The 25,000-nt window shown below is 33.5% G+C and overlaps 1 protein-coding gene across 7 annotated transcripts in view; it reads right to left on the reverse strand.

Moving 5' to 3' along the window:
* The window catches only part of LOC125053838 (homeobox protein cut), a 133,919-nt gene that overhangs the window by 80,391 nt on the left and 28,528 nt on the right, over nt 1-25,000 (reverse strand). Inside the window, exon 1 of one of the 7 annotated variants that reach the window (XM_047655425.1) lies at nt 8,735-8,915. The exons of the other annotated variants lie outside the window; for them this stretch is intronic. Coding sequence (XP_047511381.1) covers nt 8,735-8,788 — 54 coding nt within the window. The 5' untranslated portion in view covers nt 8,789-8,915. Of the gene's footprint in view, nt 1-8,734; nt 8,916-25,000 lie in introns of those variants that run through there. 7 annotated transcript variants of the gene reach the window in all.

Below are 25,000 nucleotides of genomic sequence, written 5' to 3' on the forward strand. Positions count from 1 at the left end.
TCGTTAAAATATTATTGTGTTTTTGTCCACAGTTTAAGATTGTAAAAAGGACGTATATTAATAACATAAATAAGTCCTTACTTCATGATTATACCAGTTAAATGACAAGAGTCTCAGAAAAAAAATTAATGGTTTTGTGATTATCATTCTACAGTGCACACGTTAGCTTATTAAAATATGTACCAATAAAGCTTTGAGGTCGCTTAAACCCCAGTCCAAATTAACCAAAACCCATCCAGGCGTTAACAAAACCGTATCCAAACATCCAATCGAAAACTAAATAACTCAATTCGAAATGCGAGTTCCAAAAGTTCGATTGACAATTTTGAACAGTTCTCTTTGTCGATAGACAGGTATTAGGAGGGGCTAATCATTATTAGATATTGAATTTTCCTAACTTTGGACTCATCCGCTTTCTAATTTACTAATGAATCCGAGTGGTGTTGCCATTAGCTCCCCTCGTGGGGGTGGGCGAAAGGGGTAAGGGGGGTAAGAACGCGAATTTTCGTCTTTTATACATATAGGATAATCGGATTGGTGATTCGGGCGTTCCACATTTGAGTTTTCGTATTTTCGGTGATTTCAGAGCGTCTCATTTGATGATTAACATTTTAGTTTAGCTTTTGTTTTGTTTTCGTATTATTTCGAGATTAAGTACAATTAATAATAAATAAAATACTTGTAGGTGCAAGGTTTTGTTCTCATAGGTAGGTGATATAAGATACAATAAAAATAAACAATTTTAAATGGAAATGGGCACAAGAGCAATAGGAAAGTGGAGCAAGAAAGTACTAAACCAAGGTACAATAAACGAAAAAGAGGCAGAGAATTTAGATGGTGGATAGACTTAAGGAAACAGCAGGTGGAGTTGTACAGTGCAAAGAGGAATGGCAGGATTTCGAGGCCTTTGCCAAAAAGGTACACACACATAGGTACACACATATAGGTCCCTAAAATAATGAGGTTGATGAAAGTGTTTAAGTGTATTTGAAATAAAACACTATTATTATTTTACATAGGTAATGTTAGGTGAAAAGTTTGTCGGGTCACAGAGAAAAAAATCTTCGCCGAGCGATAAACGATAGCGGTCATTACAATTTTTCGATACCAATTCTATAGTACGATTTGTCTAGCCTCACTTTCCTAAGCTTGAGCAAGCCTCAAAAATATCCCAAAATGAAACCAAAAGCCCAGAACTACTGAGACACGAGTGCCAAATGAAACACGTAGTGAAATAGAATCCAAAGTTTCACAATAAATCCGTTCTGGCTCACATCGTCTGTGCATTAACAAGCAAATATTGAGTTAGCAGGGTCGAGGGAAGTCAATAAAACTGTACCAACTACCACCTGTATTCGATATCATAGATTAAACACAATAGATTATGCAGTCTATGCTCTATAGACTCAGTGAGACCTTTTAATTAATCATTTGTGTATTATACTAAATATATCGCCAAAGGAATACATAATATGTTCAAACAACGAAAAGAAAATTGATAAAAAATATTAAATACATTAACATTAAATTAAGTAATACCAAATTCAGTTGTGTTGTGTGATGTATGTATGTGAGGGTGTGCTGATGATGCAGGTTATTTCGTAATTCTACAGCTATTAAAAACAAAAGAATAAATCCCAAAGAAATATATAATATATACAAAAAGGTTCAAAAATTTGCGAAAGGATAAATAAAAATTATTCAATATTAATTAATTAAAATAAAATATAATAAACATAAAGTAATCCATGGCTTAGTGGTAAATGTATGTAGCCTTTTGATTCGATTTTTAACATAGTATTAACTTGCCGTAAGAATTATGACGTAGAAGTGTGTATAGTGATTTTAAACATATGTAAAGGATATATAGAAAATAAATAAATATAATTTTGGTACAGCCGTATCTATTTCCCAAATCTATGTCATTTGAAAGTTGTATTCCCATTTCCGCGTAGGCTTTAGTTCCGATCGGCAAAAGTTACGGCACCTATACGATAGTTAAAACTAACTCAAATTTAAACTTTGGTTTATGTTTACTGTTTCTATTGTGTGTGGGTGTAAGGGTTGTGTATTTTAACTATACATTTCAGTTTTAATCCTTCCTAACTGATTGATTAATTAATAATTATATGATTTTTTTCGAAGTTTAGGAAAATATATTTTCTATTTTTATTTGTATGATAGCTTAAACAACTCTTAAAGTATTTAAAACCAAATAAAATATCTTATAAGAACCCTGAAAAGATATATTCAAATCAATCAATCAAAGTCAATCATTATTATTATATGTGATGATTTTTGAAGGTAATAGGAAAACATTGTTTTCTATTTTTATTTGTATGATAGCTCAAACAACTCTTAAAGTATTCAAAACCAAATAAATTATCTTAACAGAACCCATAAAATAAATATAGATATATATATAATGTTATATATTAATCTATTTGCAAACGAGACAAAACAATCAATCACTCCTGTACTGTTCCTAAGTGAACCAATTAAACTAAACCAAATTCATTCCCTAATCTTCGTTCACAAATCATTCGATCTCAAGTGAACGGGACACGAACAATGCGTGCGAACTGATTAACATCTAAATGAGTCGTTTTAAATATTGTTTAAATGCGATCTTTTATTGTGATCATGGGTCTTAACTAGCTTCGGGCTAACTGTTAGTTAACTGTTACTATTTTAGAATAATTTAACTGTAGAGTAACGCCTAGTATTGTATATTCAAATGTCGACTTAAGACTTGTAATTAACCGAGGAATTATTCTCAAGATTTTTAATCAATATTTATCATATTTTAGTTAAAAATTAAAGTTCAGTTAAAAAAATTCAGTTAAAACTAAAATTACAATGAAAAATAAATGTTCAGTTAATAATTTCAGTATCTTGATACTGTGTTTATTTATGTCAGAATTTTTGACATCTCATACTGATGATGTGTTGTTCAGTCGAAATTATGACCGTATAAAAAACAATTACTATTACAGTGGAAGAACGATATTAGATAAAAAGGGCTTATAAATGCGTTGCCGGCCTTTTAAAAATTAGACAATTTCTTGGAAGTCAGTTAGAACTTTCGAAATTAAAAAAAGATATTTATCTTAAACATACTAATAGAATATTGCAAACAAATATATGTATTACATGAAGATCTATAACTCTGAGTTCAATAAAAGCCTTCATCGGAAGGCTTTTATCTCAACACGCGACACAATCCTGCCTAAGTGGTGTAAAGTGCATGAGCAAAACGTGTCAAAGAACAATAATATAGATGTATCATTCGTTGTAAGATATTAAAGATTCTGCTTAATAAACATTTTATTAATACTTCTTAATAGTTATTATTTGTTTTTATTAAAGCTTTTGTATACAGGTTTGGTCTATAATTGATAAAAATAAAAATCAATAAATCAGTGTATCAATTTCATGATCATTTGACAATAGGCAAGTAGGTGATCAGCCTCCTGTGACACACGCCGTGGACTTTTTGGGTCTAATGCAACATATCCTCACGATGTTTTCCTTCACATGTTAAATGCGCAGAAAGGAAGTACATTAGTGCCCGGGGATCGAACTTACGACCTCATAAGAGTCGTTGAAGTCCCTAGGCCAACAATGCTCTAGCCATATCTGATACAATAATTAATCTTTGCCAAGCTGGGGGAAAGACATCGAAGCCGTGAACTTTTGATCGCTAATTTTGAATGGCGTCAATCGTTATTAACGAAATATTAAACGGAAAATTGACATGAGCATGAAAATTGTTCCCTATTAGAGAAAATTGTTCGTGTGGTGGGTGGAGATAATTACAGGTAAAATTGAGCTGATATTTGAAGGTAGGCTGAGATCTTTTTAATTTGGGGTTTTGGGCCAAACAATTTTCAATTATTAAATCACTTTCGGCAACGTTTTTCCTTGACCGTAGCAAGAGAAAAATTACATACACAATTATAAGGTAGGTAATCTACAGACGCTGGTTTGTGGGTGACCAGATACTCTGGTATTAATCACTAATTTACAATTTTGTATAGTTTTTTGTGTTATAGCTGAAAGAGCAGTGTTGGCTTCAGCGTGTGACTCTCTCTCTCTTTGAGGTTCTATCCCCAGCTGTGCACAAAAGAGCTTTCTATGAGCGCATTTAACAGTTAACAAAACATCGCGAGGAAAACTTGCCTTAGACCCAAAAAGTCAGCGTGTCAGGCACAGGAGACTAATCACCTACTTGGCTATTACATTGACAGATCACGAACACAGAAATCTGAGACCCAGACCTAAAAAGGTTGTAGCTCCTCGGCAATTATATTTTTAAGATTTCCAATTAGAACATCCTATTAACAATGATCACGACGAAATGATCCATCAGTGAATGGATCAGTGGGACCATTGATTGCGCGCGCGCAGACAGGCGAGCCGTTTGGCACTCTGCCATCTTTGTCTCGATTTTCATTTGTTTGTGGTGTCGATGGCATTTATTAGTTCCAAGAATTTTTCCAAACATTCTAATTACTTTAATTATGTTATAGAATTCGTAATTAATTTTAAGTGTCTATAAAGTATTGTTTATTTAAAAAAGATTTTAGCCCGTTGAAGTCAACTGGTCACCTCGACCTCCAATTGTTTAAAGAAAGAGAATTCTCCTCTCTAATAGACCGGCAACGCACCCGCAACGCACCTCAAACTGGGTCGCCATGGACTGCGATAACTGTCGTTTGGGCTCCCCGTAGGCTATATAAAAATCACCATTTATGGTCTCCGATATATGTGAGAGAATAGCCAGACAGAACAAATTACCCAGAACGGGAATCGAACCCGATACTCCAGACGTCATTGCTAGTTAAATATAAATACTGAATTTAAACTTTTGAAGTTTCAAAAAGCCAGCCATCCAATTTGTATTAATTATAAATTAAAGGAGTAAAAGTCGGGGCGCAAACATTGCTCAAGTGAACGAAGTTTTGAAACTCGATGAGCTACAAGACATCGGAGTTAAGTCGCCGTCTTTTAATTATAAACAGGTATCTATCGATGAGAATTTGAAGACTAAATTGGTTTTTTTGTTTTTAAATAATAAAACTATTTAAATTTGTTTTAATTTTCAATAATATTAAGTGGCGCTAAAACTTTCTTAGGTCTAGGCCTCAGATTCCTGTACCTGCTTCATGACCATTTGTCAATCTAATAGACAAGTAGGTGATCAGCCTCCTGTGACACACGCTGACTTTTTGGGTCAAAGGCAATGTTTACTCACGATGTTTTCCTTCATACGAGTGAATCGAACCTACGACCTCAGGGATGAGAGTAGCACAACACTGCTCTAACGAAAAAACGCTTAAAAAATACTATATATATTGTATATGTATGTATGTTAAGAGCTTTTAATAAAAGCACAGTATTAGGAGAATATTGAATTCAAAGTACCAGGCTAGCATAAGTTACAAGGAGACTAAAAATACAAATTTATATGTAACTAATTCATCCCACACGAGGTATTATCCGAGTTCACACATCAGCTCAGTTCAAAGGAAATGTCATCGATTGCCACTACGTTCACATTTAATTGGGATCGAATACTTGAGACGGGAATAGACATGTCTTTTTGCTTTCAAAGTCTGAACACTATACAGGTTGTTCACTTTAATTATTAAAGTTTTATTTTCGGTTATAAATACAAATAAATGAATAATACGCGCTGCTTAAGAATTTAGATCAGTTCGTGGGGAAGATTGGTTACGATATACAGGTGGTTCATTTTAATTAAAAAATAAGCACATTTATGACTAGTCGAAAATTAGTTTTTGTCTATAATCGTTGATTGAAAATGCGATGTCTATTGATTCGTAAAAGATGTCCAAAATTTGCTTTTAACTCCATTAGTGTTCTTTGTTTATACAGATATAAAAGATGTCTATCGATTGTGAAAGATTCAACAATGTCAATGTGTCAAGTTCTTTGTTGGTCTACGGCCGGGGATAGAATCTACGACCCCAAGGATGAGATTTGCACGCTGAAGCCTTTTGGCTAGCACTGCTATAAAATTGATACTTCAATCGAAATGCAAATCAAAATGGCTTCTTGTTATAAAATATGAATTCCAAAATCGAAGTTGAAAATTTTTGGCAAATAATCACAAATTTTGTCTAACCAGTTAAGCAACTTAACCGTCGGAGTATTTATCAAAATCCATCCTCAATTAATTCACTTTCAAATCCGAAACTTCACTTTTAATCCGATCGATCCCTTAATTCGTCCCTCGCCCTTTTCTCTTAAACAAAATACTTATAATTGCATTATTGTATATTGATCTAGTTATACTAAGTGAGAACTCGATTCAAACTTTTGTCTTTGGCGATACAATTCTGTCAATTACAACTGACACTTCGATAGAATGACGTTTAGTTTCCCGCCCGTTTTATCAAGAAAAAATGGAAGCACATTTATGAATAGAAAATTCGATTTCTACTTTTTTGTCTGTAATCGTTGAATAAATGTGATCTCTATTGATTTCGAAAGATGTCGTCAATTATAGCTGACACTTCAAGCTGTTGAATGACGTATAGTTTCCCGCCCAAAATATTATCAAGAAGACAATAAGCACATTTATGACTGGTCGAAAATTCGTTTGTTTCTATAATTAAAAATGTCACGTCTATTGATTTCGAAAGATGTCGTCAATTATAACTGACACTTCAATACGAATGACGTATAGTTTCCCGCCTAAAATATTATTAAAAAAATAGCACATTTATGTCGAAAATTTGTTTTTTGTCTGTGATCGTTGATTATAAATGTGATGTCTATTAATTGTGAAAGATGCCAAATATTTGTTTTTAACTCTATAAGTGTTCTTTGTTTATTACAAATATAAAAGATGTCTATTGATTGTGAAAGATGTCATTGTAATGTCAATGTGTCTTCTAAAAAACATGTTATGTGACAAAATCTTTATGATTTTCATTGAATTATTCGATTCATGCATACAACGAAAGTCGAATAGAAATTAATCGAATTGTGAGATGTGGATTAAAACAAACGATCTCAAACATCGTAATCAATGCGAAAGATAATTCAAAAATTCGCTATTTAACGTAGAACAACCCCATTTAAACGGATTTAAACGTGAAGAAAAAACGTCTGTGCACTTAATCAATTGCAGTGCGATTGTTTTCCACCTCGGGGAGGTCTTTTTGAACGTTTTCACAAAATTTCCAGCGATGTTTTAAGACTGCAATTTGAAAGGGGATTCAGCTAAACGACATCGCAATTGATGTCTCTTCAATATATTGTGTGTTATTGAGAGATATCGTTTTCATTCGTTTCAAATGCGGCATTCGCAACGCGTGCTCACAATATATTGAAAGAGCTGAAATATGCTTTTACATTAGGAGTTAGATAAAAATTACCTAAAAGCTAATTAATATCTCATCTCCGGTGCCTTTGAGAATTTTTTGAATGGTATCGCTTCAGACATCGCCAACCTTTTTTGCGCTCCGTACAAAGTACCGTCCGAGCGTACATAAAAACCCCTTTAACTTATGATGAATTAGCGATCTCCTACGCTTTATGTCTCCCGCGTTATCTCGCCTCAACCCCCTTGGCCCACCCCCTCGGCCCACGTCAATATGAAGGAATTAATATGGGCGTAAAAATCGTGAGCTCAAGCAGGACCGGGGTGGATTTGTTTTTGATTAATTCATTCTAATTTTATCCAAACATACACATTTATATGTTATTCTTGGTAATTGTGAATTAAATTTATATCGGTGATTAAAAATGTCTAAATTGTGGTAAATAATGTAGAAATTAAATACAGTAGGACTACACTTTGTAAACAAATAGTACTAATATGAAGAGTTCGAAATTCGAAATTCCTAGATATAACTAAACAGGCTGTCATAGACTACAATAAAAAAAGTAAAATATTGAAAAAGTTTGTATATTTGTTTAAAAAACTTAAAATTGGAAGGTTTTAAAATGCCTTCCTGTGTCAGTGTCAAAATAAAAGCCCGGATCTCGGTCAAGTAATTACTTTCCCATACATTAGATAAAGACAAGTCATGTCGAAGGGCCTATATCACGATTTCAGTCCACCTAATCCGTTCCCCTTGGCCCCGCGTCCGAGATGTTTTGATATCGCTATAGAAAAACATTGACGTAAAAAGTGGGATGAAAATTAGGGGTCGGGTGGAAATTTGGAAAAGGTTGGCAACCGCTGTCGAATTGACCGCTGAGTAGGGTCCGCATTATGTGGATAACGTCGTTATGTGTTGATCAATTTTAATGCGTGTAGAGTTGACAAAAAAATTAGCATGCGTGCAACAACTGAACTTATTAAAAAAATCCTTAAAAAATTAACGTGGAATTGATAAACTCCTTCTTTTTGAAGTCGGTTTTGGTTTGTTAAAAATTCGTCGAACCCGGTGAAGATTAAAAACTAAATCTGTCTAATTGTTTTTAACTATTCTTTCGTCTCTTTCTGACAACTAGTGTTTGCGCTGAGATATAAAGAGAGATAGTAATATAAAAATATTAACAAATACGTCTTCGAGACTAAAAGTCTTGATAAAATTTATTTAAATAAAGCGTTACTATAATAAAAATTGTACTTCATAAATACTTAATCGAATCTATTGAAATAAAGTCACGGGAAAGTATGTTCTAAAAGATATAGCCTAATTTTTTTTAAATCATAAAGTAATAAATAAATAAACTGATAAAGATGCCTTACCTCCATAATATAATAGTTTTTAATTTTCATCATATTGTCCCTCACAATAAACATCAGTCACTACACCATAATAACGCATATAAAACCTTATTAAAAAAAACTTAAAACACGAAAATAAACAAAAACGTCACTTCTATTTATGAAATAAAATTTAAAAACTTTAAAATTCTTAATTCAAATATTGGAGCGCATCGCGCGCGTCATCAGAGCAAAAGCGCGCGAGTAACTGCCTCACAGATAGCGTATCGCCTTATCTTAACAATTAATACAGATTCCCATACACTTCCGTCATTTGCATAGATCATATGCAAATCGATGGCAACCCTCGACCTATCAATCGTTAAACAGGTTTAAATGTATGACGCGCCATTGTCGGCTGAGAAAAATGAGATAAGATTAGGGTTAATTCGACCCTCGGCCTTTAACCAAATGTCAATGTCTCGAAATCCATTGACAATATCGAAAATAGTTTTTTTTAATGCTAATCTATACTTGTTGGTTTGAAAAATGGAACGGTAATATTTACGGATATTAATGTATTAAGTAATTGTTCAAAAAATAATTTATTTTGAATTTGGAAAATTTTAGTGTTCGATATTTAAAAAAGATAAGGAGGATTTGTTTGATTTGCTTTGATATAGATAACCCTACAGCTTAGTTCAGTTTCTATTTAATTGACATTAAAAACCAATAAATTAACCTGAAATAATTGTTTCGTCAGGAATAAAACATGTTAAATACGAGTATTTTCAGGAGCATGAATATTGATGAGATCACAGATCCCGTGAGAACTGTCCCATATCTGAAAACTTGCATATTAAACACCGAAACCGGTTAATATCGAATATTTATCGTATCTTATAATTATTGATATTAGCATATCCAAAAATCAAAGAACAAAACTTGATTTATTCGCTTTTCAATAGTTGAACTGGTATTTTTAATACCCCTTTTTTAATTTATTGACCTATGCAAGGGTAATTATTTGCATATTAAGTACGATTTGATTCTGTGAGAACGTTTTCAATCTTTTTATATGCTACATTGATTTTAGGTCGGGACGATTCCCTTTCTTATTATTATCTATGGCCTTTGTTGTGTTCGATCTCAAATACGAATTAAGAATGTAGTGCATATATTAATAGAAATTTAAAAAAATAATATTTATTAAGCTACAAAGAATTTGTGCGATTTGAAATAAGAACATTATTTTGTAAATTTTTTAACAAAAAGGTCCGATATTTAATTAAAAGAAAATATAACTTGACGTATCAAGACATTTAAATTCCGAATGCGATAAAATTTTAAAAATCCCAATCACATATTTCGTTGATTACGAAGTTTTGAAACGCTTTGCTGGGTATACATTTTTAATTAATTATTATTTATCTGTTTTACGATCTGTTATTGTATCGTTGGATTTTGATCTCTATATATATAAAACTACGGTCTCAAATGATTAAGCCACTAACACTTTTTATGAGAAAAATTGTTTCAGCCATTGAATACGCTTAAGCGCGTCGGTTATTGTTCGAATTATAAATTTTTGAATTTAGAATTACGGTAATTCAAATTAACGCGTTCGAATTATAATCGGGGTAACGCAGAAAATGTTTCACTCAAATTCGACTTTTGACACTTAATAGTGAAGACTGAAGTATCATTTCATCTTGTTATTCTATTTAGGCTTTGATTAAAAGGGTTTTATTAAACGCAATACGAATTTAACTTATTGAAGTTTTTACAAATCCTTGGGGTGACAAATTAATAATACATTTAAATATGTAGTTTTTGACGCACACGAAACCTATAGATGCGTTCTATAATTATTTTTACTTACATTCGACGGACATGAAAGCTATAGATTTTTCTTATTATACTTATACTTACTACGAATTCGAACAAGTTGTGACTAAGAATCACAATTTAATATGAAATATACGGAACCAAAAATACAAAAACAGCCAAAAAATCATCGAACCCACTATACCGTTGAACTTCATGGTACACTTGGCAGGTTTTAATTGTTTAATATCTGATGCATGTCAAAACTGCTCATGGGCAACTTTGAATAACAAATATTGGGCGTTCGCTAAAAATTATTTTTAAAATAATCTTTATCTAGAAGCTTCGAATGCTTAATTTTTTTGTGTTACAGGAGGCAAACGAGAGGCAAACACACATTGCCAGGAAGCTCGCAAGTGCGTTGCCGGCCTTTTAAGAAACGCTCTTTTCTTGAAGGACCCTAAGTCTTAAGAATTGGTTCGAATACTTCCTTAAAGGCCCTTTGTGACTGACACGTCAAAATTTTCCTCAATGGTCATAGATAGTCCATTAGCGCACTGGGGGTTAGAACGCCTACATTTAAAATGATGGCAAAATTTCCTCAATATTAAAATTACGCGATCAAAAGCGCTTTCTTCACGCGATTTCTCCGATAGTACCCTAACGACTCAATCTACGCGCATTTAAATTGCCCTTTCCTTAGAAACCTCATTACTTCCCGAAATATAACCTCTATGGAGGCAATAAATAACAGAACGGCGCGCATATTTCAAAACAAGAAAAAAATAACACATAAAATTTCTTTGCCCCGAGTCTAATGCTAGCGCGCGTTTCCATTCGCGTAATGACAGTCGGACGGTCTCCCGTTACCGCCGACGGGAAACCGTTCTTACTTTAAATAAGGACAAATGGACGTGCATACAACAAATTATAAATATTTAATTTCAACACAAATTTACAGTAGTTACAATATATAACATAGTAAAAATAATAATTATTAAAAATTGATAAATATACTATTTGTACATACGTTTTTAGTTTTCTAATATCAATTAAATTAAGTAAACCAATCAGGTTAACTTCAACGTAAGTATGACGTCACAAAAATAAAGCTTTTATTTATGTAACAAATTATTATTACAGTTCACCCTAGGTAAAATTATCACTCTCACACTGTTAAAATATTTAAAAAAAACTAGCTTATAGACAACCCTGACAATAAAAAAAAATAGGACAGAGTATAACACATTCTGTTATATTACAATGGTATCTCTACAGATTTGTCTATTAAACGTAGCATCTTAGTGATAATTGAAACGATCAAAACGTGTAACGATAAAAATAATTAAATCCCACAGAAGTGGGAACGCGCACCCCTGCGTTCCGCGCATAGATTTTTGCATTATTTTAGTATGCAAATGTTCGAAGCGATAGCGAGTCACTGTAAGAGCAATTTAAATTATTTTTTATGGCGCTCTCGTGTATTGAGAGTTCGCCAAGTTACGGATAACACCCGCGGTATCTTATATTGTCTTCGTGAATTTTGAATGAGCCCTGACGATCGATTCAAATTTAGAATTCGAATATTGCATTCCACAAATGTTTACATTCCAAATTGGAGACGTTCCATTTTCAAAATATCGTTATTCCATTGTCGTTTAAACGGGGAAAGATGGAACTACTAAATTATCCCGATACCCTATTTAATCTCCGAAACATTTACGAAATATACGCAAGGAAAAATCTGATTAGCTCCGATGATATATCGCTGAGAATTCCTCGCCTTAGTTGCTTCTAATTTGAATATTAGACGCGTTATTGAAAAGGAAACTTTTTGAACGGCCCTCCGCAAGCTTTTAATGGTTATTGCTTCTTCCCTTTTCAAAAAACGAATAACTATGGTTCAGGTGTTCTAGAACAATATTTAAACGCGAATTTATAGCGGGATTTCAAAATAAATGCTTATCAGTTTGTAATTCTTAATTCGAATGCGCAGTTCAAATATCGAACGGAAGCGGATACTGATTCTAATTTCAAACTAAATATCGCAATGTTGCCATTGATAAATTTTTGTGACACTGCTTGTTATATTGAACGGAAATTTACGATAATTATTTTTAGGTCACAGTTGAATAAGCTAGATAATTATTTTGTTATATGTACCATTTGATATGATATGTACGTAGACAGTTTATTTAATAAGTAGTTTTGAAGTTTTAATTATGCATCGGACTTACACGAAACGCATATAGAAATCATAAAATGTATTTATAAATCTTTGAAGCGCGAATAAAAAATTAATGTACGCGCGAATGCCAATAACAAGCGAATTTAACTTTTCGCGGGGATACGTGTCAACCGCCGCCATATTGTGTCTATTTTGGCGGGAAACTCATAAAACACGATTACCGGTAACGCGGTGTGGATTCGTTCATTTTTGACTTTATTTTTTCATCTTGGGGTTGCGTAAAAGTTAATACAATTTGTTATTTTGAATGATATTGCCTTTGGGAATCGGTTGCATGTGACATTTCATTAGAACTATGATTAGATTATATTTCCTAACGAATAGGGTCCCTCTTATTACTCCTAGTACCAATATCTATGGTTTTATGGCTTACTTTTTCTGACATTTAAATATTTATAACCTATGGTAGACCTCATTACAATACAAAACATGTATTCGATGACAAGCAATCGACTATTATAATCGAAAGACGATTATCGATGACGCGTCTTGCTCCGGAAGGATTATTAACATACGTAATTTGTAGGTGCAAGCGCACGTGGGCGGCCATTGTTCACAGATAACGTAATACGGAAGCTGGGTTTGAAATTCGAACGATAACCGATTTCAACGGATGCAACGGCTTTTTCAAGATGCATGACATTTTAGTTTCATATAAATTGTAATAGGTATATCAAAAGTACTGGCAATATTCCTATTTCGACATTTAAAAATATAGATGACAGGTGGCTCTTGAGATTGACAGACGTTTTAGTTACCACTAAATGTCAGTTTAAATATTTGATTTTAGAATCAATGGCGATCGAAACGGAACGAATGATATATTTGGACGGCATCCAAACACGAGAGCGAAATGTTTATCAGAGGTCAATTGGGTCAGTACTCAGTGGAAGTCCTTTTTTACGGAATTAATCAAATATCGATATTTGCAAACAAAACAATTTAAAATTGGAACAGTGACGTCACTCCAGTTCGAAATTCGAATCAATCGCGATTCTAAATTCAAAAATTAAAACCGAAGCGTCGCGTAATGAACCAATAAGTCTGGAGACAATAGCCACGTGGGAGTTTGGAGTTTGAAATTATCACAAAAGAATATTAATGTTATACTTATTCAAATACAGCGTGATCTGATACATATTCAAATTATTAGACGTGTATGGGACTTCAATCGTTGGTTCTGTATGTTTTTATGACATGTGTTAACCACAGGTAATATTATAATGACTGTAGAAAATTTTTTATGTACTTAGTACAAAATACTACCCGTATCACCTCGACGTCCGCCGTTCCTCAACTGAGCTGTTTTTAAGGCAGTTTTTGCCGCACCACCACTATGTGGAACCAGCCCCACTGCAGCACTGAGGCATTTCGAACCAATTCGACTTAAAAGGTCGGCAACGCACTTGCGAGCCTCCTGTTACATGAAAAAACTCTCAGCTCTGATCCAGAGCGTTCAAACTCTTGGAATGTTGTATAACAAATCGGCAATGAATTTTTTTTCAAGAAAAATGATGAAGGGTTGTAGCCCCATTGGATTATTAATAATACTCTGAATAGATAATTATTAATAAATTAGCTCCAAATCAAAGGATCCCTAATTATCAGTCTTTGTGTGACAAAGTTTTTTCTCAATTTGAATTACAGCCATTGTGATTTTTTTACGTTTCCCTATACACACCTTGCGTATTCAAATTAGAACTTTTTTCAAATTGTTAATATGTCTATGGTTGCAGTCTATGGTCCGCTTCCTGCTGTCAACATTAGGGACAAAAGCGCGCGAGACGGCGCAGTGTTTTGTTTTTTGTAATGGCGTGAGCTGTCAAAATGCATTGAACGATTTGACAGTGATAGGTCTGCAGATGTTTTACATATAGCGAAAAAAAAATAGTTTTTTTAATATCTCGGGATAATAATAATATACATATATGTTGTTTTAGGAAGCAGCTATTACTAAGTTTTTATAGGTTAACATTTTTAATCGTGAATTTTTATATAGTTTACCGTAAGTCTACTTTATACGTACATAAATATAACTAAGCAAAAGTGAAAAAAAAAACAATCAACTTTAAAAAAGATCTTTCCAAATCGTGTCCATCATTCAAATACATTTCATTCAAAGTTTCATTCACTCGTTCACAAGGACACATAAAAAAGGCAATCACAGTTCGATCATGGAACGAGCGGTTCCTTTGTCTTGCCCCTAATGAGTTTTTAAGTCGATTATAGCAATTTTTCATAGAAAAACTCCTCTAGTGATGTATCGTTCGAATCAATCACCGCTCCGGCAACGAATCGAACGAATTTAAATAGATTTTACATCCCTTTTTTGATATGAGCTGGTTCGTAACTAATTTAATTACAAAACACCTATTTTTCTATTCTAGATTAACTTATTAAGTGTTTTTTTAATAATTACTAAATTATTTTTCGTTGTTGGTAACACAGGAGGCGAATTACGTGTCTACCAACCAGATGGACCAATTAATTGAAAGACTCATCATTCTCAAAACTACACACTGTTATAAGACAGGTGTTGGACGGAAACCGCTTCCTTACTGACCACGACACTTAGACATGAGCTGCCGACTGAATAGAGAGAAGTAATCATAGATAAATCATTCCTTAGTTTTGAAATACGAAAATACTGGCAGTAAATAAAGTATAGTTTAACCAACGCTTATGCAAAAAAACAATGGCTTCATCCGGTTCGAAATTTAAATCCAACTAGAATTACGATTCGATTATTTGAATATTGTTCTGCATTCAATTGTTTTAGCGTTGTAATTCAATACGAATTAACGGCAGCGAGTTTGATTTGAATAAATGTCAAATGTAGGGTTGACATTTTCAATATTACTTTTGACGTAACCCTTTAAAGAAATAGGAGATTATTGTATGGAAGCATGGCATACAGGATGTATAGATCCCTTAATCACACTCAATATGAGAATGGAAATTGAAAAGCTACAAGAAACTCTGATTAAACTCACTATATAAAAGCCATTTACCAGCAAAAACGAACCTGAAACAAAAAACAGGTTAAATAAGTAAAAAATCAGCCAATACGGGTTTTATGGAAAAAATCGATGGGCGTGGTCCGAACACGCCCAACGTTACAGGCAATATACGTATCGTTTTCGAAGTATCGGTATTCGATCGAACGCCCTCACTATCTTCCAAGATATCGAAAACGCCTTCTTAAAAACTAGAATAAACCTATTATTTACTTTAATTCCTACCTATAAAGTCGAAATTTGCTTGTAAGGTCATATCTTTCAACATATTGATGCGATATTGGTTTTCCATTAAGTCTATCAAGCGAAATACATCTTTATTGCACTGACTCAAAGTTGAATTTCGAATGTAGCGTTCTGAAGGAATGTATTGACGCGTTATCGGTGTACGTGTCGTCCCTTTCTAACGTGTGTGGTCCCGGTATGTGCGTCCCTGTCGCCGCGGGATGAAGACAACTTTCTTTGTAACTGCGCACTTTTCTTAAGTAAATTCTTAGAAAAGAAATGGAGGTGTTGTTACAATAATAAAACAGTATTCATAAAGTATGTTTTGGTCATAGATAAATAGAGCAAGGATGCTTTCTGGTCACAAAAATGTCTTTGGTAAGTTTAATTTAAGTTTGACGATTTAATCACAGATTAAAAATTTTGATTTTATTTTTGTTTTTTCAAATGTAATAGATAAATAGAGCAAGGATGCTTTCTGGTCACAAAAATGTCTTTGGTAAGTTAACCATAGAGGCTATTTAAGTATGACATTTACTTAACAGATTAAAAATTTCGAATTTATTACTTTTGGTTTATCAAATGTAATAGACAAATAGAGCAAGGATGCTTTCTTTTCACAAAATTATCTCTAGTATGTTAACCATAGAAGCTATTAAAGTTTGATATTTATTTCACAGATTAAAAATTAAAAATGTATTAGTTTTGTTTTATCAAATGTGCAAAGATGATTTCTGGTCACAAAAATGTCTTTGGTAGGTTTACCATAGACGCTATTTAAGTTTGACATTCACTTCACAGATTAAAAATTTCCAATATTTGAAATTGGAATTACGATAAAACATTTCCCACAATAACTATTAGAAGAGATGACCTTGCAATGTATACGATTATACGCCTTAATTCTAGACATTAAAGTCTAGATTCCTATCCACAATGCCTAGACAAGTGTGTTCAGCATTTATAGTGATTTTTTATGCAAATTAATAACATGATAGGTGAATGAATTTATATTAAGTCATATAATAGATAATTAAAGGGAATCGTGATCTGTGTGTGTTATATAACACAGAACAGAGAAACAACTATTTTTTATAACAGGCATACGTTTGCATATGAAATTGGCGTTTTGTATGGGAGGAATAAAACGTAGATTTTTTTATATTATCTATGCACTTTTGATATCTAATAAGTTCATTGTATAACTAAATACCATTTGGACGGGAATCAATAATCTTTGAAGGCGATTTCGACTGCCCCTATTGAATTTTGTACCTTGAAAGAAGATATCCAAATTTCGAAAAAAATGGCTATATAATCTATATATAAATAACCTTATTTCATGTTTTCCATTGAATAAATAGAGTGACGCAAAGAAAAAAAAATCGGGAAAATGAAATGAATCATTCGTAAAAAAAATTAATTCGAAAAAATCAAAGAGGAGATATTTGAAGTCAAAGTAGCCTGTACGAAAAAGCGTATATTTCACATGTAACCTAATATATTGAGGGGTAAATTCCCCGATAAATAAAGAAAATAAATTAATATTCTTCAAATTAAATAACTCAAAATCTATAGTACGTTGCCTTTTAACATCATCAATACTACATAAATAGCATATAATTGGGATGTAACTCGAAAATAAATTCCCATAGTTCATTAGCATCTATTCATTAAATCAAAATATAAATAAACTGAAAAAGGTGATTAGTCCGCCACATGTATCATGTTTTAGTCAGAAATAACTATTAAAACAGTTTGGAATAACATAATAAACCATGGTTTGTTTATTTTAAGGATTAACCGACTTGGGGATAGAGTTATTTATTCATATTTTTGTACTTAGGAACTCCTTGGTTTCCTTATTCCTTATGTCAATAATAATTTATTTATTTACAAAATAATGGTGGAACAAACTAAACTTCCTATGATGGCGTACACATTTGTCTTACATATTAGTAACTACTAATTCTACCTTTTAAGACAAACGTTTAAGACATTAAAGTAAAAGTAAAAAAAAAAATATGTAAAAGGAGGCAAATAGGCAGGAGGCTCACCTGATGGTAAGTAGGTACGCCGCCCATGGACACTTAGGTACATTGCCAGAGGGCTCGCAAGTACGTTGCCGGACTTTTAAGAATTGGTATGCTCTTTTCTTGAAAAAAGTCGAATTGGTTCGAAAATATTTAAGTGGGCAGTTAGTTCCACATAGTAGTGGTGCAAAATCTCCACGGGCGGTGGAGATATACATACATACAAAAACATCTCGAATCGAAGTTTTAATCGAGATTTTTGAGTTCTTTTTGTTATGAATCAAAAGCGGACACGTGTGGTTAATTTATCACCAAAAGTCAGGAAACTATTGTGGTTTCTAAAGTTTCGATTAGTTTGTGGTGGTAGAATTATTGATGAATTCCTTTATTTTATAATCAAATGTCCACCATTTTCAATAACAGTAATTACAATTGCAAAAATACTAACTTATGGACGCAAGAATTTTGGTCTTACGTACTTTATCGAAAGCTTTGTTAAAGATGAAACATAATGGAGATCAATAACTGAAATGTTTATAATTCTCCAGTTTGTTTATTTATCAAAAATTTCGAAAGATCTCATCCAGGCAACTGTAAGGAAAAAACAGGCTAAGCAAGGCGTCGAAAAAGGGGAAGAGAAAGTACATCTCAAGTAATACTTAAAGTAGGCATAAATTATTTTTGAAAATTCCCATTATCCAACTAACAATTAACCCATCTAATATGCCAAGAGGCGATCAGGAGGTGTTTTATCGTAATAATCCCGGATTACATAATCCTGACACGGGCCATCGCCTTAATTAGGGGTCAATAGTTTACTCCGGTTTGTAAACCATTGGTTAACATTTGACCTTTGAACTTTGCAAGTCAGATTGTTCTCTATCACATTACCAGAATGTCAACTAACACTTCGTATTGCAATAAAATACTTTAAGTATTCGGGAAGTACGGAGTCAGTGAACTGGTAATAGCAGTGAACCTTATACCAATGACGACTCGACATTTGACGACTCATTGGTCTAGTGGTTAGTACCCCTGACTGCGACCCATGGGTCCCGGGTTCGATCCCCGGCTGAGGCGAACATCGATGTGATGAGCATTTGGTGTTGTTCTTAGGTCTTGGGCGTTTAAATATGTATTTATATGTCTATCTATCTATAATATGTATGTATATGTATATCCGTTGCCTAGTAACCATAACACAAGCTTCACCAGCTTAGCATGGGACTAGGTGTGAATTGTCTTTTAAAAAAAAAAAAAAAAATGGCGCTACAAGATTTTAGCTCTGGGCCTCAGATTTCTATATGGGGCCGTTCAAGTATTCACGAGTCCACGAAAAATAAGCCAGAAACTAAAGTCTTCAAAGAGTTGTCAAACCAGTTCTTCTATTTGAACTGTGACATTTTTGACAGTGCTCAAACCGTTTAAAAATAATTAAATCAGTGGCGCTACAACCTCTTTAGGTCTGGGCCTCACATTTCTAAATCTATTTCATGATCATTTTTTCAATCTAATAGGCAAGTAGGTGATCAGCCTCCTGTGCCTGACACACGCTGACGTTTTGGGTCTAAGACATGTCGGTTTCCTCACGATGTTTTCCTCACCGTTCGAGCGAATGTGAAATGCGCACATAGAAAGAAAGTCCATGCACAGCCGGGGATCGAACCTACGACCTCAGGGATGATAGTCTCACGCTGGAGCCACTAGGCCAACACTGCTCAAAACGTTAATACTGTATAAAAACTTTAGAGGTGTCAAGGGACACCCGGATGGAACGAAATTCCTTTCGATTAATTTATATGTTAATTGGTATCATAACAGTATGATAGATTTTCTCGACACCAATCTTACGACGAAAAAAAAAAGCCAACATCACGAGGTGTTCCCAGGCGGTCACCCATCCAAGTACTGACCTCGCCCGACGTTGCGTAACTTCGGTGATCGGACGAGAACCTGTGTATTACAATAGCAAATAGCAAAAAAGTGTCGTGACAACTTTTCTTAAGAATTTTTTCCGTCTAGCCCCCTTTCACAACGCGCGATAAGGAACTTCGTTCCAAAAACTTTCTGTTTTGTGTGATTATTTGTTTTATTAATTAATTGTGAATAAACACTTACGTATAACATTGAAAATTCAAAATAGCGTCTGCTTATTCAAAGTCTCCCCAAGGGCGGGATCGAAGGTCGAATGAAGTATTTATTGAGTTGCGGTTGACCAGGGTATTTTATTGTTAGGGGCGATTCAGGGGATGTTTTCATAATCAATTCGGCATTATTATTGTATACTAGCTGGCCTGGCGAACATCGTACCGCCTAACAGTCGATTCTTTATTATTTTTTAATACTTATTCTGCTATTTGGGACACCGGTCTAGCTAGTAAGATAAAAAAAAGAAAGTTGATAATACAACAAATACATTATGTCAAAAAATCAAAATTTACCTTCCCGGAACCCCTCCACTAACACTTGAACTTTATGATATGGTATTAAAGTTCAAATTGACTTTTAAGTATTATTACAAATATTATGTATGGGAGTATAGAAAAGTGTTGTTTTTAGACTTATTCACTCAATTTTTTTAATTTTTCTCTCCGTAAGAACCATCCTCGTACTTCAAAGAATATTATAAAGAATGAATTGGCCAAATCGATCAAGCCGTTTTCATGTTATGTCGTGACAACGGAAAACGGGTTTCATTTTTATATACTAGTGGCTTTATGCTACGCCCGAGGACGGGAGTTCGAATCACGTGTGTACCAATAGATTTTTTATTTTAACATGTAAAAGAGTTTTTTTAATTTTTTTATATAGATAAACACAATTATCCCTTTTTATGAAGCATACAAGTTATGGAGTTGTTCGGAATCCGAGATTCAACATCGTAAGTCAGTATACGAAATACTATCCCTATCACATCCGTCGTTCCACAACTAAGCGTTTTCTAAGGTCATTTTTGCACCACCACTATGTGGAACCAGCTGCCCACTGAAGTATTTCCGAACCAATTCGACTTAGGGTCCTTCAAGAAAACCTTAGAAGCCTTTTGGTAATTTGAGTGTCCATGGGCGGCGGTATCCTAAACATCAGATGAGCCTATTGCCCATTTGCTTATGTTACTTAAAAAGATAAGAAACTCTATATTAAAAGGTGTCTGTGCGGAACTTTGGTCCCTATAGAAAGAGCGATATTTTTAGCAATTGTAAAAACATCGAATCCAGTTCAATAGTATTAAATATCGTTGCTAATGGGTAATGTTGACAACAGGTGCTGGGAATCAAAACCGACAGTTATACTTTACATCTGGTATTGGCTATCTATTTTCAGTCAAGACAATGAATGGTATTCAATATATTAAGTAGGTAGGTACTGAGGAATTGTTGGATAGTTAAAAAGGCGACCATTTTTTAATTATCACGGGTGTTTTTAAAAAAAAGTACGTGCGTACAAAGTACACATGTCAGAAGTGAAACTTCTTTGGCAATCTAATTTTTAAGTTAGATTTCCGAGACTTAGAGGTAGGGAAAAAGGAAGATATGTCAGGTTAAACACGTGGCATTTTAATTTACAATTCGTCATTTGAGATTTCAATAAATTACTTTGCATAAAATATAAAAAAAATACTATTAAAAAATTCTCTTTACGAATGTTTTATTTTAAAAATAGAATTTCTATTAGGTAATTCGCCCTTTTCACTCTCTCAATCGCTCTCTCCCTTTTCTTCGCCTAAATTTCACATCTACGTGACGTTTTTTTAAAAAATTTACCCACATGCGCCTAAAGAAGTTTCACTTCAAAAATAGTTCTTCATGTATCAATACCGAACTGGACAATCACACCCTATGTAGATGCGGCCTATTGCAGCTCCTTTTCAGGAGATACCCGTTCAAATGAACCCATATCAAACTGTCTAGAGAAGATGGAAGGAGTACTCCTGTGCTGTTTTACGATGATCCATCCATCTTTTTTTTTTTTTAAAGACAATTCACACCAATTGACCTAGTCCCATGCTAAGCTGGTGAAGCTTGTGTTATGGGTACTAGGCAACGGATATACATACATATTATAGATAGATATACATATAAATACATATTTAAACACCCAAGACCTAACAACACCAAATGCTCATCACATCAATGTTCGCCTCAGCCGGGGATCGAACCCGGGACCCATGGATTCGCAGTCAGGGGTACTAGCCACTAGACCAATGAGTCGTCAATCCAAATCCATCTGACTATAACCAGGCTCCTACAGCCACTTAATTTTTGACAATTTGTACGATATTATTGATACACAAAGAATAGAAAATATTCTGACATTCATAACATATTTGTTTCCCTTCGCGGAAATGACAGACACACAATGGTATTATAAGGCCAATAAAAGAATAAAATATTCGCGAAACCAATGGCCCGATTGTATCATTTGATTTCCGAACGTCCCGAGCGGCGCCCTCTACCGGAAGTGCGTTGAGCGGGAAAATAGGCGGAAATATCCGGGGCAAAAAAATCCCGAAGAATTTGCATGCGAAAGGGCCACTTGCTGGGGATGTGGGGGTGTCGATAAAAGTTAACATTTATTTATGCATAAATATATAGTATTTACAATATTCTTAATCTACGTAGTAATAATAATAATAAAACATTATTTTTTCCGACTTTTTGTTCCCTTTGGAGTAGAGATTCTTAGGCCATGGGGTTATTGTACAGGCGATAATTAAAGATTTAAGTTGGCACCTGGTAGACAGTACCGGTGAGGCCAGAGCTGGTGCTTTCTGGTAGTTAATAAGTATCGCTATACATCGAAGAAATGCTGCCATCAAAGGGTACACTGCCACAGGGACGAAACTTTTTAAATTTGTTTTAATTTTCTATTTAATAGTACAATAATTAATTTGAAAATGGGCTTAGCTACAGTAGAATAATTATATAGAAATAAATAATAAAATAATCGAAACGGATAGATCGGCATTGATGTAGATTTACGGCGAAAAACAGTTTTTTTTTCATAAATGAAATTTGTCTTTGGGTTTACATAAATAATCACTTTGAGTGAGACTCGCTAAGTATGACATATGTCAAAAATGGTATAACCATACATCTATTTTTAAAAAAAAGTTAGAACTCTAAAACATATCGATAAATGTCCCATCCCTAAAGACACCCCGATCGGTCGTAAATTTGTCAGATTGTCGATTCACCCGCAAACACTCGATACGACACTTTGTTATGATAATGCTTTCTTACGTTATTGTATTTTTCTATTTTTATTGTGTTCATTTCCCGCTCGTTACATTCTAAATTCAAACTTTGGCGTTCTAAATTTGAAAACAGCGATCGCAAATAAACAAGTCGTAAATTGCACTTAGACTTTTAAAGATAGTGTTATCACTGAAAAGTGTATCAATTGTCGAACACACCTAAAGACTGAATTTCAAAGGAAATCCACTGACTCAGAATTAATAAGTCATTTGGAAATCAAACATACCAAGAAGCACTGTGGGACTAACAAGTAGTTTGGTATTCAGATAAAAACTGAGAACAGAGGTATTCTGGGTATTTAGGTCTGGACCTCAGATTTCTGTATCTCTTTTATGATTTGTCAATCTAATAGGCAAGTCTACAAAACGATGTTTTCCTTCATCGTTTGAGCGAGTGTTAAATTTTAAGAGAAACTAATTTAGTTTTAAAGTATTGGAACGAAGTTCCATATTTGTATAAAGTAGTTTATTTAAAGTATTTTTCTACATATAACTGTTTTATCAGTCCTAATATCAGTACTATATGTTTTATTTAGTTTACAACTTTACACCACACAAATCACATAGCTATACATGTAGTTAATATATGTGTATATATTACGGCGAATCAAAAATAATATTGTTTATAAAGTTCTCTTGAGTATAAGTGAGAAAATAAATAGATTTGTTGTAATGAACTTTCAACCGCTAACTCCATGAGGTCAGGGTCAAGGGAAATAATGATACTTGGGTTCTAAAGAATCTTTATCATCAGTTGCATGTATTTAGATTGACGATATTTTTAACGTTAACGTTTTAAACGATAACTATACGATTACGTTTTCGGGGTAAGTTTAAGGCTAATCAATTAATGGGTCCCGGGTTCGATCCCCGGCTGAGACTAACATCGATGTGATGAGCATTTGTGCTTAGGTCTTGGGTGTTTAAATATGTATTTATATGTCTATCTATCTATAATATGTATGTATATCCGTTGCCTAGTACCCATAACACAAGCTTCACCAGCTTAGCATGGGACTCGGTCAATTGGTGTAAATTGTCTTTATTAAAAAAAAAAAATTAAATGCTATCTTTTTAGGATTAAGCACCTTTATAACCCTTTTCTTCTTTTCTTCTCTTCAGGGTTTGTTTATTTATAATGTTTAAGCAACAATAAATATTTAAAAAAGCAAATGATTCCTTGTCGTTACTTGAAATAAATAGATTTTAAGTATTTTTCGTGGTAGAAAATTTTAATCATCGATAAAGTATTTACGGAAATATATAGTATAAATACGGAAGTATTTTATTGTTTTTTTTACAGATTAAGGGTTATCTTTGCGTACGTCAAAAGCATTTTTAATATGTCTTAGCGAGACTTACTCAAAGTGATTTTTATGAAACCCAGAGACAAATTCCATTTATAATAAAAAATAATCGGTAATTTATAGTAAATTTTTATGTTTTCATTTCGAAAATTCCCAATAATTACGACCGTTTTTTGTCGTAAACCCACATCAATTCCGATCTATCCGTTTCGATTATTCGTATACAAAGATGGTAGTCCTAAAATTTTATAGACTATAAAACAGTGACTTACGAACACCGCGGTCACTTGCCACCTTCACTTAAATCTCGCTAGGGGTGGCGATCGTAACAAAATAATACGTCAAACGTGACGTTAGTAAAACGTCAACTTCAATTAAGTTTTTAGCCATTTGA

The sequence above is a fragment of the Pieris napi genome, chromosome 11 (assembly GCF_905475465.1).
Source record: "Pieris napi chromosome 11, ilPieNapi1.2, whole genome shotgun sequence".
In the NCBI taxonomy this organism is placed as follows: Eukaryota; Metazoa; Arthropoda; class Insecta; order Lepidoptera; family Pieridae; genus Pieris; species Pieris napi.